At 36.2% G+C, this 14,440-nt stretch overlaps 1 protein-coding gene across 4 annotated transcripts in view; it reads right to left on the bottom strand.

Annotated features, from left to right (window-relative positions):
* Positions 1 to 14,440, bottom strand: part of DLG2 (discs large MAGUK scaffold protein 2) — a 2,018,366-nt gene that overhangs the window by 558,067 nt on the left and 1,445,859 nt on the right. For all 4 annotated transcript variants that reach the window (XM_023511782.1, XM_023511784.1, XM_003780855.3 and 1 more), the window contains one exon: positions 8,191 to 8,360. In XM_023511782.1, coding sequence (XP_023367550.1) covers positions 8,191 to 8,360 — 170 coding nt within the window. The remainder of the gene's footprint in view (positions 1 to 8,190; positions 8,361 to 14,440) is intronic.

Genomic DNA, 14,440 nt, shown 5'->3' with positions numbered 1-14,440 from the left:
AGGAAAAAAGAAGAATTTAAGTGCAGACAGTCTCGGTATTAAGTGTAAGGATAATGAATTTATTTGCATTTGAAAACTTAGTCAGTTCAGTGTTCCCTGAGCTTAGTACAGGCAGCTCTAGGCCTATCCACCAAAAATCAAGTTATAGAAAAACCAGTACGCCAGATTCTGAAGATTCAGATGAGTTGCTTACACCAATGCTGGGATAGCTCATTTGAGCCGTGTTAGTATCAGAAAGAGAGAGAGAAAAAAAACAAGGATAGATCTGATAAAAGAAATGAGTATTCAGAAAGAGGAAAACTGGCAAATTTCATTTATGTTAGATGCTTGGCAAATGCACTATTTATATCAGATGCATACCAAGTTGGTATTTAACCAAGCAGAACAACAAATCTGTCATATGGACTATTACAAAATAAATAAATAAAAGTCTCAATACTTTGGAAATTGTTTTTTGATTAATTATACCGTTAAGCAATGTGCCAGATGCTTCGAACACTATTGCCTTCCAATATCTTGTGCAGTCTCATTTAAAGAGTGGGAAAAGGAGGCTTCCCTCATCAGAGACTCCTCTCAATAGTAAAACATCAACTTCCACTTTAGCCGTTCTTTTCCCCTTGTCATGATCTGCCTTGGGAACCCTTCTCATCGCTTTTCCCCAGTCCTCCCATTGACTACCCAGAAGTTGGCCACAGACCTACCTAGGGCTTGCATTTCTGTTGTCAAATCTATCATAGGCCAGGGTTAGAAATCATAAACTCAATGTCTTGAGTGTGAGACTAACAGCCTCTCTCCTTACTGTGGTTTGTTGGTATCTATCTTTTGTATGCCTAATGGGTTGGCTGAATGGCTTGATAACAAAAGAGTGAACAGAAGAGGAAGGAATTAAGCACTTTAGAAGTTCTTAGAAGTGAAAACTTCCTTCTTATTGAGTCAAATAGTGATAACTTTGTGGAGAAAGTAGCATTGAACTGGCTCTTGGGAGATGCATATGATGTCAGCAGATAGTTAGTGGTCACAAAGGGACGGGGAGGTATTCTGAATGGGGGAGTGAGATGAGCACAGGCTTAGTTAGAGGCAAGAGCAGATGGTATGTGTTTTCGAAATAGCACATAGTTCAGCTTACTTGGATCGGGAGATACATGAATGGGACAAGAAAAGGCTGAAAATGGTTTTGTGGCTGGAGCAGAGGGAGATCACACAGAGAGAATAAAAAGCTATGGAAAGAAATTTAGATTTTTACCTACTAGAGAGGAAGAGCCCTTGGAGACTTGTGACCAGGGAAGAATCAGAAATAGATCTGTGATTTTAAAAAGATTTATATAGAAAAGGTGTGCAGGCATGGAAGAGAGGGATCAGCAATGGAGTCCTTTGCAGTAGGTCAGATCAGATATCACGAAGACACGAACACTATAATAACAGCAGTGGAGATTTTAAAGTGGCTTCTCAAAGATATGATGACTAATTTAATACAGGCAGCTAAAAAGAGGGAAGCAAAAAAAAGGAAATTTTGAAGACTTGTACTGTGTGACTGAGAGGGTCATTAACAGAATAGAGAGGTCAGAAGGAGCAGATCATGCCAGTGAGGGGCAAGTGGTGGAAATTGGCACTAAGGAGAGCTATGAGTTTGGTTTTCAATATTTTTGCAGATATTTCTATTTATAAAGTATACTCAAGTAGATTCTCGAACTAGAAAAAAAAAGGAAGAATACATACATATAAACATACATGCACATTTTTATAAGGCATAGATTCAGATGACACATCATAACTCAGACTGGTTAGAAATAAATTTGTATACAGCTAGACAGAATAATATAGCTTCATGTAACATATATATGCTCACATATATAATAACAGCAATATATTATATATATTATGTATATATGTATGCAGAAGCCAAATATATATTGATTCTATATGAAATTGCTAAATATTAAAAACTTTTAGTTAATATTCAGCTCATTAATTTAAAAAATAATACTCAAGTCCTAGATTGTGCTCGGAAATTCATAATGGATCTGCCTTATCATTTTTTCCTACGTAGAATATTACTCATGTTTTCCTCAATGGACCGCCCACATGCAGACAGCTCAGCAGCTTACAATGATCAAATCTATTACTGTGAGGTTAGGGAAGCCTTTACGTATGGTTAAGAAAAGACGTTCTAAATCTGAAGTGCCAATTGCCCAAATATTTGCTACTGAAATTTATGGCTATTAATCACCAACCAGATGAATATTAGGAAGATTAGCAATCCTGTTAAGAACGAATCACATTCATCAAAGGTTATCTCAGAATTAGTAATTTGTGTAATAGGTGGAATAAACACAAGGTATGAAATTGGAAAACTATAAATTAATTCCACCACAAATCATTGTTTTGAAGAATTTCTTAATATTTTACCTACAGAATAGGAAGAAGTAAAACTGTTTGACTTCCGAAAAAAAAAGCAAATAAAAGTAATACTTAAACTAAAAATAGTCTGGGCATAAAAATTGTCTGTAAATCAATCTACAGATTTAATGCAATCCCCATTAAAATACCAACATTATACTCTGAAGAACTGGAAAAAATACCTTTCCATTTTGTAAGAACCAGGAAAAAACCCATATAGCTAAGGCTATTCTTAGTCATAAAAACAAAGTCAAATGCATCATTCTTTCAGACTTTAGGTTATATTACAAGTCCATACTGATCCAAACAAAAATAGAGACAAAGACATATGGAAGAGAATAGAAAACTTAGAGATGAAACCAGTCTATTATCACTGTCTGAGCTTCAATAAACTGAAGAAATACATACACTGGGAAAAAGAATCCCTACTGCTCAGAGAACTGGATATCACTGACACTGTACCTTTCACCACTTAACAAAAATTGACTCACTTGATAAATGATTTAAATCTAAGACATGAAATGATAAAAGTGCTAGAATAAAGTGTGGGAAAACTCTTGATGATGTCAGCCTGGGGACAGATTTTATGGAGACTTCATTGGCAATTGCAACAACACAAATAAACAAATGGGACTTAAGTTGAAAATCTTCTGCACAGCTAAGGACATAAGTAAAGCAAATACACATCCCTTCAGAATGGGAAAAGATATTTGCATGTTCTGAATATGACAAATGGTTGATAATTAGAATCCCCAGATAACTCAAACTAATCAACAAAAAAAGAGCAAACAATCTCATATATTATTGGGAAAGAGACATGAACAACATCCTTTGAAGAAGACAGACAAATGGCCAACAAACATGTGAAAAATGCTCATCATCTCTAATCATCAGAGAACTACAAATCAAAACCACCCTGAGATATCACCTAACCCCAGTGAGAATAGCCCACCTCACAAAGTCTCAAACCTGAAGATGCTGGTGCCGTTGTGGAGAAAAGGGAACACTTTTACACTGTTGGGATTGCAAGCTAATACAGTCTCTTTGGAATAACCTATGGAGAATCCTCAAAGAACTCAAAATAGACCTTCCATTTGATTCTGCAATCCCTTTACTGGGCATCTACCCAGAAGAAAAAAAAATCATTTTATCATGAGGACATTTTCACTAGATTATTTATTGCAGCTCAATTCATAATTGCCAAGATGTGGAAACAACCTAAATGCCCACCAACCCAGGTATGGATTAATAAACTGTGATATATATAATAACTGTGATATATCACAGTATATATATACTCCAGCAGTTAGGAGTTACTTGGAGGAGGTATATTCTCTTCCAAGAGAATATATATATATATATATATACACACCATGAAATACTATTCAGCCATAAAAAGATGGAGACTTTACATCTTTTGTATTAACCTGGATGGATTTGAAACATATTCTTCTTAGTAAAGTATCACAAGAATGGAAAAGTATCCAATGTACTAAATAAAAAAAAAAATGAAGCAAGTAGATGAACTATACACATCCACAGAAGAGAAAAATTCAGTTTGATTCAAGTTGGGGGAGGGGGAGGACAGTGGGGAAGAAGGGAGGAGAGAGGAGCACTGGTATGCTCCCATTTAATGGGCACAGCGTAAGGGGCACACCTCCTGGTGAGGGACACAACTACGACAGGGAATTTACCTAATAAATGCAAAGATTGTAACCTAATTGTTTGTACCCTCATAATAACCTGAAAAATTTTAAAAATCTATAAAATAGATCTACTAAATATATATAACTCTTCAAAATAGCTGAGGTGGTCTTCTTTATAATTTTTTATATTAAATATTGATTAAAAGTAAGAAAGTCAATTACCCAGATAGTTCATAAAATATAGGGAAAAATCAGTATATTGATTTGACAAAGTTTTCAGACAGATTTTCTCCAGTTCTGCTTCTTTGAGATCTCCTTTCTGATGCATCACGGGCTTCCCACAAGTCCAAAAGTGAATTTCTAATCATTTGTCCACACAAGTTACTTCAAAGTCTTCCCAGTCTCGCAAATGGCATCCCAATTAGAAAACTGGACTCTGTCCTCGATACCTCCCATGTAGTTTAGTTAATGGGAACACATAGCTCAAACTCATTCATCTTTTTCTACCTCCTCCAAGTAACCCCTAACTGCTCACACTCTTGGCCCCTTCAATTCATTTTTTCCATAGTAGCAACAATGATTTCCCCAGATGACAAATTTATCATGTTTTCTTGTACTTAAAATTTTGTAGTAATTTCCATTGCATTTATATGTAATCACAAATCTTTAAATATGGCCCACAAAGCTAAGTGTGGTCTGGCCCCTGCTTACCTCAGTCTTATGTGTATCACTCCATGTCTTTCATTGTTCTGTCATTAGACTCCTAGAAAATATCAAGATCCTACCTACATTAGAGCTTTCATGCACACATACTTTTACTTTTGTCTTTAACTTGCTCTTCCAATACTTTACTTGTTTAAACTTGTGTTTCAGTTTATATTTCAAGGCTTAGCTTAAATAGCCCTTGCTTATAGAAGTCTCTTTTTACCCATCTTTAATTGGCTCCCTCTTTACAATCTTTTGCTTTATTCATAGCAAAAACTTTCCCCGGTTTGTATTATAGGCATTTTCACCACCAGACTGTGATATGCTTGAGAGCAACAACTACTTCTGTTTTCTTTGTGAATTCTTGTCATCTGACTCTGTGCCAGGTACACAGTAAACACTCAACAAATGTATGGTGAATAACTGAAGAACTAAATTAATGTATATGAAGATAGCTCAGGATTATATATACATAATTGAATTGCGTTAACTTAGTTGACTTACTTACTATACCGTACTCATGTGTTCAAAGAAAGGCAGATTAGAATTTAAATTTTAAATTCTGTGGATGATTTTGGCTCTCCTGCTCCTTCTTCCCTCACTGTAATCATGGCTCAAGCTCCATTACAGAGCTGATTTCAGTCTGCCTTGTATTAAAGTTAATTGACTTTACACGTATCTTTCCTATTAGGACTTTTTTTTTTTTTTTTTTTTTTTTTTTGAGACAGAGTCTTACTTGGTCACCCTCAGTAGAGTGCTATGGCAACTTTAGCTCACAGCAACCTCAAACTCTTGAGCTCAAGTGATCCTCTTGCCTCAGCCTCTCAAGTAGCTGGGACTATACGTGCCTGCCACAATACCTGGCTATTTTTAGACATGGGGTTGCCCTTTGGCTTAGGCTGGTCTTGAACCTGTGAGCTCATGCAATCCCCCTGCCTTGGCCTCCCAAAGTGCTGGGATTACAGGTGTGAGCCACCGTGCCTGCCTATCAGGACTTTTTGAGGACAGAAATTACATTTGATTCATCCTCATCCTCCAAGGTGTATAAAAGTTTCCATGGTGTAAGTTAAATGTTGGCAAGATTTTTTTTTACATATCTTATAATTCAAAATAAAGACAAGGTGCTAAGTGAAGTTATAATTACAAGGTATCATTAGATTTTGTACAGAATCCAATTTAATTATTCAATTTACTCTGGTTCAGCACTGGGAAAGGCATTAGAAACTTAAACTATGACTAAAACGTTTTTTTTTTCTTGTAAATCAATAAGCTTTATATAGAGAAACAAATCCCCATCAGTGACCTCTGGATAATGACTGTACAAAAAACTCTCATTGACTCAGCATAATCCCAACAGGCATAAACAGGCTTCCACAGGAATTTGACAGGAGCCTGCTCTCAGAGAAGCGAAGTCATTAGCAACAGTTTTCTTTGTTTTCAGTAGAACAAACCTGGGTGCAAACCATCTCCCTACACTGTGCCCTTTCACTGGGTTATTGTCGTGCTACACCTGGTTGATTAATGCTCACTTCTTCCACATCCCCCCTCTCAGTCCTGGGGCAATTTTTGCTCACCTCCAGGCTCAAGGGAGCCTGGTTCAGATTAGAGTAAACCAGCCGGAGGAGGTCCAAGCACCAAAAATAAACATCCCCAAACTGTGTTCCTGACAAAATTAAGTCTCAGTCATCTATAGCAGCTCTGAGCAGCTGGAGGTCATCTAGTGACTCAGCTAACAGGAGGCTTATAAATGGATGGTATTACTTTGCTGAGTGCTTAAAATTAGGATTTGTCTTAGGGCTGTGCTGAATAATTGCTTTTAATTTAACTGTAGGAATAGCTACATATTATTTATAAGTAGCATATATTTTAGTCGAAATAATAGGTATGGCCATTTTGTTTGGCTTTAATGCACTTTGCAAATGTGATTTTAGTAAGTATGTAGGGTAAAAAGAATTTTTTTCATGCCACTAGAGATAGTGGTATGACAGTGCTTTCCTTGTTTTACCTTTTACCAGATTTAATTCTATGATTTTAGTGCATTTGTATTTAACCCATGAGGGCTCTATGAGTATTTTCTATACATCCCCAAACAACTCTTACAAATCCTAAAAGTCTATGTAGTAAATAATACTACAAACGACTTGCACATATAGGTAATATTTGTTGAGCAAATATTATGACTGAGTTTTTACCAGGCCCTGTCTTAAATATTTTACGTGAATCAACTCATCTAATCCCCATAAGATGAGTAGGAGCAGGTATTATTCTCATTTGCATTTTGTAAATGAGAAAATTACAGTTAAGTAATTTGCCCAAAGTCAAACAGCTGGTGAGCTTCAGAGCCACAGTTCTGATCCAGGCACTTTGGCTCTAGAGTCTCTTAACTACCAGGCGCTACCTCTCATTATGTGCCAGCTAGTAGTTAATGCTTAATCCTTAGAAACCCTATGGACATGTCCTACCATTATGGTCCTCATTTATTAATGAGGGGATTGGTCCAACCAAGATCACTCTGCTATATGTGGCCAAACTGAGCTTTCAAACTTGGTCCTGTTGGAGCACTGTATTTAAGAACTCAGACTCTTGGGGTTGAGGTCTTACATATCACCCACTGCTACTTTCCACAGAGGATTGTATGCTTACCTTTAAAAATTTCACATAGCATTAGAAATTAAATCGATTTTTTCAAAAGAGAAATTATTTAGTCAAATAGTACAGATTGTCATAGTCTTCTATAATATTGAATCATTCTTGAAGGAATCAATAGATTTTTCTAAAATATTTCAAATACTATTAAGCTGATATTAAATGCTATCATTCTGAAGAATAGAATGCAACTCAAAGGATTATTCTTAAAACTTAGTATGATGATAATTCATTTCACTCTTTGTGATTCCCTAGACTAACTCTAATAACCTAAAGAGACTTGTGAACATTTCAAAGAAGTTTTTTTTAACTTACTTTGGCTATTGCAAGCATAAAATGTTATTTAGTACTTGGGTACAACACATAAGAATATCACAAAATTCTAAACACATTGCCGCAGTATTATTAAAATATAATTGTTACATTAGTGTAGATAATTTTACTACTATTTGTGGTACTGTTTTGCTAAATGAGAAGATTTACCATTTATATCTAAAAAATTTGTAACAATATACTACCCAAATTGTGATGATCTAGTAAGAATAAAATTTTATAGAAAAATATAAATAGTGGTTGTTATTATTGTGTATAAAGACACTCACACATAAATCTAGGTTTTTCTATTTGAGTTCATATTTAGAGTATTGATTTTCATTATTTTCTCTAAAATCCACTACTGTAGAATTTCAAGTCTCTTAGTAAGCACTGAATGTCAGAGGATAGGTGGGTTGTGGCAAAAACTTCAGCCAAATGATTTGCCACTTATGTCTTATCAAGAGTCTTGTGTTTTTATTACCTTTAGGGCCTTTGAACAGTTTGATTTCCACAACAGTCTCCAAAATTGGTCGTCTTCTGCGCACATAGAGCCGAACAATAGACCCTGCTTCTTTGAGGGCTTCCACAGCTTTACTGTGGGAAACTTCTGACACATCGACCTCATTCACCCGTAAGATACAATCATTGACCCTGAAAGGAAGGAAAAGAGGCAAGACTCAGGAGCAGCTAGGAAGATTTCTTCCAGAATACCATTTGATTAACCTTGAGATGTGGAGAAGTGAAGAGTGTAAGAAATTTCAAAATGTTCAAATTTGGAAGGATACTTCAAATGGGGAAAACTAGAAAATCTTAAACTCTCAGCCTTCCTGGACTTCTTCACACTGATCACACGACTGTCAGGTCCCATCTTGAATTCTAGTCCACTCCAACTGGGACTGCATCATATAGCATAGTTAGAAGGACGTAGTTTAAAGTCTTTGCCATTCATAACATTATCTTAATTGATTTTAATTGGTTTGATGAAAGGTTACAATTTGAATGGTTCTCAGAATTTATTGCTCTGGACTATATAGACATAACAAATTCACCTTTATTTTTAGATTTTTTCTTATCTTTTTGATTTACTAGTTATAAAAGTAATATGCAATCATTTTAGAAAATCTGAAAAATAAAAAAAAATGTAGAAAAGAGAAAAAATATACATGACAACCATCTAAAATAGACCTATTAGCTTTCTGGAAAATTATCCTACAATGTTTCTCCAGACCTCCTTCATCTCATAATGTTATAAATATTGAAGTTCAGATTTTACAAAGTTCAAAGAGAATCTCACACAATCCTGTCCCAAGGTAATTTAAAACCTAAGAACTCTATGGCAAGCTCTACATCAAACTTGCCTTTTTTCATTTTTACCTGGGAAGGAATAATTTCACTTCTCCATAAACTTTTCTGATAGTTTAAATTTATACAGCTGTAGACTCTAAGTATTTCAGTGATAACGTTAATAATGGTTAAACCAACACATAGAGATTACAACTACAAAGATTTCTTTCCCTCACTCTGTATAATCAGTGTTCCCCATCCCAAGTCACCATGATGCTCATAGCTTGACTTTTCTGCCTCTAACACATATTCAGTCCTACCTGAATGTGTATACTCAGTTCATCCAGGTTTCCTCACCTTCACTGCTGTTACCCTGGTTGAAGTCAACATCATCTAGCACCTAAATTACCTTCACAACCTCCTATCTAGTTTCCTTGGATTCTATCTTGTTACCTTTTAATCCATTCTCTACACAGTGGCCAGGGTAAAGTGAACATAGCTAGTTACTTACCTAACTTAATGTTTACTACTTCCTCCTCCAAACAATATCTAATTTTGTGTAGGGAATCTATGCCTTAGCAAATATTTGTTGAATGAGTGAAAGAATTAGTCTAATTAGTGGGTCTTGCATTTCCTAAATTTGTAAACATGGGTAATTTTCCTAACTTCTCTCTGTCACCACAATTTTATCTGTAAGTTGGATATAATAGTAATATATATTACGAGAGTTTGGGAGGAAGATTAAATGAGAAAATACACATATGAGCCCTTAGCACAGATCCTAAAATGTAATAAATACCTAATAAATGATTGCTCTTATAGTTGTACAATATTTAAAATATTGAACATTCTCTATAACTTTGTGGAATGAGATTTATTATCTATCTTATAGATGTGAGAATAGATTCAAGTGGTTAAATCCTTTAATTATAGCAGTCTGTAATTTGGGCAAAGATTATATTTGATCTTGGATCTTCTTATTTCAACATTTGGGTTTTTTCCACCATTAGGACCAATGTTATGAGCTGTGTCATGTATGCTGTGAATATTATCTCAAAACTGTAAGACTAAATGGAAATACTGTATTGAAAGCATAGGAAGAATTTTTCTACCATTTTTGTCCATAAATTTTCTATAGATTTTTGAGGAGACAAGTTATAGAAACTCTTGCCTCAATGAAAACACTGAGCAGGCTCAAAATCCTGCAATGGAACCTTTCACTTGCTAAGATTCATTGATGTCATTTCATCATAATAGATGCTATGGCTTTAATAGGTTTACATATACATTTCCTCCCTAGCTGTCTAAAAAAATATCATGGGAAACTACCAATTAAAATAGTTTTGAGAATGTGGGCATCACGGGCGCCAGCTGCCCTGCAGCAGCTGGTCCTTTGAGAGTGGGTAATTTTGCCATCTCATGATAATGCAAAACATAATGTTTACCACCACCCTATGCTCAGAATACTAATCATATCTTAAAAGGCTGCATTTCACAGAAGGGAGTGGCTGACATTTACAAAAATTCTGGAGACTACATCTACTTAAACACTACTAATTTTTTTCCTTTTGTATACAGGGGATCCATAATTTTCAATTGCTGGTGTGAGAAATCACAGCCTCGATCAGATGGTTGTTTCTAAATACGTGGATCAAGTAGGCAGCTTTAGGATGTGCATCAGGAGGTCTGGATGTTATTCCTAGCTCTTTATCAGCTGGGTGACCATGGTCAAGTCACTATCTATTTTTGAACTTCAGTTTCCCATGATAAGAGAATAAGCATGTCCAGGGTTGGTAGGAAGAGAAACCAGATAGCTAATGTGTACAGATGTTTGTGTGAATTGTAACAAACTGTAAGTCTGGAAGCTGTTGTTTATGACAGATGGCTCCAAGATTTACTCAAGGATTTGTTGAAAAGTGAATGGGATAAATACTTAAGTTTTTAGAGGACCTACTACTATGTGTTGTATCAGTTTAGTGACCATACTTATTTGCTCTCACATAAACAATTTATAATTCATCTATCCCCATTCAATAGACAGAATTTTACTGACAAGGTCAAAGAGTTAATGAGGTCAGAGATATGATTTCAATCTGGCTTTTTTTCCTCAAGAGCCTGGGATGATATAAAGATACTCAGAGTTAGTTGTTTTAAATTTAAAAAAACATATAAGGAGGGGGTAGTTTACATTTAATTTTTCAAAATAGAGAGGAAAGAATGTCAAGCCAAACTAGGGAACTCAACTTCCCTTAAACACAATCATTTGAAATAGAATTTGACTAGAGGGTCATAGCTCTTTAAAATTAATTTGTTTTTTCTACCAGTGGACAACTTCGTGAGTAAATACATCACTTGTAGTCATTTTGAAGCTTTACAAATAAATATACAAATTCAAGGAATACTTTTTCACAGTAGAGGTGTTTCTTAGCATTGTATAAAAAAATCACTTATGTACAGATTTTTCTCCCCAGTCCAACAACATAATTGAGTTGATGGTTTTACTCTTTCAATGGTTGTTGATGCAGATACAGGTCCACAATATTCATTGTAGAAATTTCATCTTGTGGACTTCAGTTGTCCACAAGACAAAAATATTAATTTTATGTATTTATTTCTCATTTGGTCACTTTTGGTAGAATGTTATGGTGAAAATGTTGATTTTAATCTTTTCATAAATGTCTTTCAGAAATTTTGGTTCATTTCAATGCCAAAATAGCTTAGAAATAAGAAAGGTATTTATCCTTAGCACAAATCCATAGAATCACATCTAAATTTTGCACTGAGGCCAGGTGGCAGGAATGGCGGCAGCCTTCAGAGCTTCAAAAGGTAAGAATTGAGTTCATGGACTATATCATGGTACCCAAGGAGACTTGGGGGGAGGTGCAAGATGGCTGACAGGTACCAGCCTCCAACAGAAGCTCCTATCCAGAGGGAAGGATAATGTCCAGAAAATACCCAACAAAGTTGAAGACTAGGAGCCCAGCTGAAGGAGAAGAGTGATATCTGCAGGACATCTCTGCTGAGGCAAGTTGTGACTCCAAGAAAGCAATCTATAGGTACATAATACATCCCAAAGGAAAAGTGTCTGTCCCCTCCCCCAAGAAAAGTGTGTTTTTCTCTTTGTTTTCTCTTCATCTGCTCCTGTAAGCTTCCTACAGTCCAGTGGTGAACTGTGGACCTATTATTTCACCCTGCGTGTGAGAGCTGCAGGAAGTGGGGTCTACTGCACTAGAGGGACCCTGCTGAGATTCTGAACATCCTCTCACCAGGCCGAAAAATAGAACTAATGTTTTCGCTGCCATTTTGAATTTCCAGTCCACCCTTCCCCCCTTGCCTGCAGAGACAGTGAAGGGAGGCCCAAGAGAAGTTTCCCCCACCGCTGTGGGACCAAGTGCCTTGTCCCAGACCTGCAGCTGGAGAATTGCTAGAGCTGCATGTTCCCCGGGTGACTGTTGGTGATCCCCACTCCAGGCACCCTCACTGGGCAGCCCAAGAACTGCTAGAGTACAGTCAGTTGAATGGGAACCACATGAGAGTGGCGGTACACCAAGGTGAAGAGCAGCAACAACAGTAGCGAGAACAATAAGGCTTACACCTCTGAGGCTTTTCCAGACAGACACGCCCTGTCTCTCTGGGCAACCAGAGGAAGCCGGCATCTTCTCTGGTGGCAGCCACTGGCTGAACAGTTCTGGGCCCATCTCCAAATGGTGTAAATTCAGCATGGGGCAGAATTAGTGGAAAAACTCTAGTAAGTTGAATAACCAGAATAGATCAACTCCCCCAAGGAAGGATGGAGCAGATGCAATTGAAGATCCATAAACAGATGGCTGAGATGTCAGAAATTGAGTTCAGAGTCTGGATAGCAAATAATATTAACAGAATGGATGAAAGGAGGGAATTAGAATTTCAAACTATTCAAAAGATGTATCAAGAATTCAATGATTTCAAAGATAAAATGACCAAAGATTTTGACACGTTGATGCAACAATTTGCAGCCCTCAAAGATCTGAAAAATATGGTAGAATCCCTCAGTAACAGAATGGAGCAGGCAGAAGAAAGGATCTCTGACACTGAAGAAAAAGCTTTTGAATGTGCCCAAGCACTCAAAGATGAAGAGAAATGAAGAGCAAAAACAGATCACTCTCTCAGAGAGCTCTGGGATAATTCGAAAAACACTAATATTCACTTATAGGAATCCCTGAAGGCAATGAAGTTGCTTTGCAAAACACAGAGGCCCTTCTTCACAAAATTATGCAAGAGAACTTTCCAGACATGCCAAGAGATTCTGAAATTCAGATATCAGACAGTTTCAAAACACGAGCATGACTCAATCCAAAAAAGACATCTCTCAGGCTCATCATAATTAACTTCACTGAAGTTAATATGAAAGAGAAAATTCTGAAAGCAGCTAGACTTAAGAAAGCGATAACCCACAAGGGGAAGAATATTAGAATGACTACAGATCTCTCTGTTGAAACCTTTCAGGCTAGAAGAGGATGATCATTGACTTTTAATCTCCTAAAACAAAATAACTTTCAACCCAGAATCCTGTACTCAGCTAACCTGAGTTTCATTTATGATGGATAAATTAAATACTTTAATGACATTCACATGTTGAAGAAATTTGCCATAACTAAACCAGTCCTCCAATATATTTTCAGACCTATCCTCCATAATGACCAGCGCAATCCTCCACCACATAAGTAAACTCACTAAGAAACTGTTGATCAAATTCTAATTTCCACAGTGACAAAAGGATTAAAAATGTCCACTGGACTTTTGAAAAACTTAATACCCAAAATTATACCAGGCTTAACAAACAATGTGAGAGGCATAGGCTGGCTGACTGAATACAAAACCTCAGGCCAGATATCTGCTGCATACAAGAATCTCATCTTACCTAAAAGACAAATATAGACTCAGGGTGAAGGGATGGTCATTTATATTCCAGGCAAATGGAAAGCAGAAAAAAGCAGGTGTTGCAATTTTATTCCCAGATACAATAGGTTTTAAACCAATAAAAGTAAGCAAGGGTAAGGATAATCACATTACATTTGTTAAGGGTAATACTCAATATGATGAGATTTCAAGTAACAATATTTATGCACTCAACCAGAATGCACCTCAATTTTTAAGAGATACTCTAATAGGCATGAGCAACTTGATTTCTCCCAGCTTCATCATAGTTGGAGATTTTAATATGCCTTTGGCAGTGTTGGCTAGATCATCCAACAAAAAGCTTAGCAAAGAAATCTTAGATTCAAATTTAAACATTCAGCATTTGGATTTAATGGACATCTACAGAACATTTCATCCTAACAAAACTGAATACACATTTTTCTCATCAGCCCATGGAACATACTCCAAAATCAACCACATCTTAGGTCACAAGTCTAACTTCAGCAAATTTAAAAGAATAGAAATTATTCCTTGCATCTTCTCAGACT

This window comes from Otolemur garnettii, unplaced genomic scaffold, assembly GCF_000181295.1.
Source record: "Otolemur garnettii isolate 467f Iridium unplaced genomic scaffold, OtoGar3 scaffold00001, whole genome shotgun sequence".
NCBI lineage: Eukaryota > Metazoa > Chordata > Mammalia > Primates > Galagidae > Otolemur > Otolemur garnettii.
Note: the sequence above shows the minus strand (reverse complement) of the source record. Positions and strands in the feature narration are given on the sequence as shown.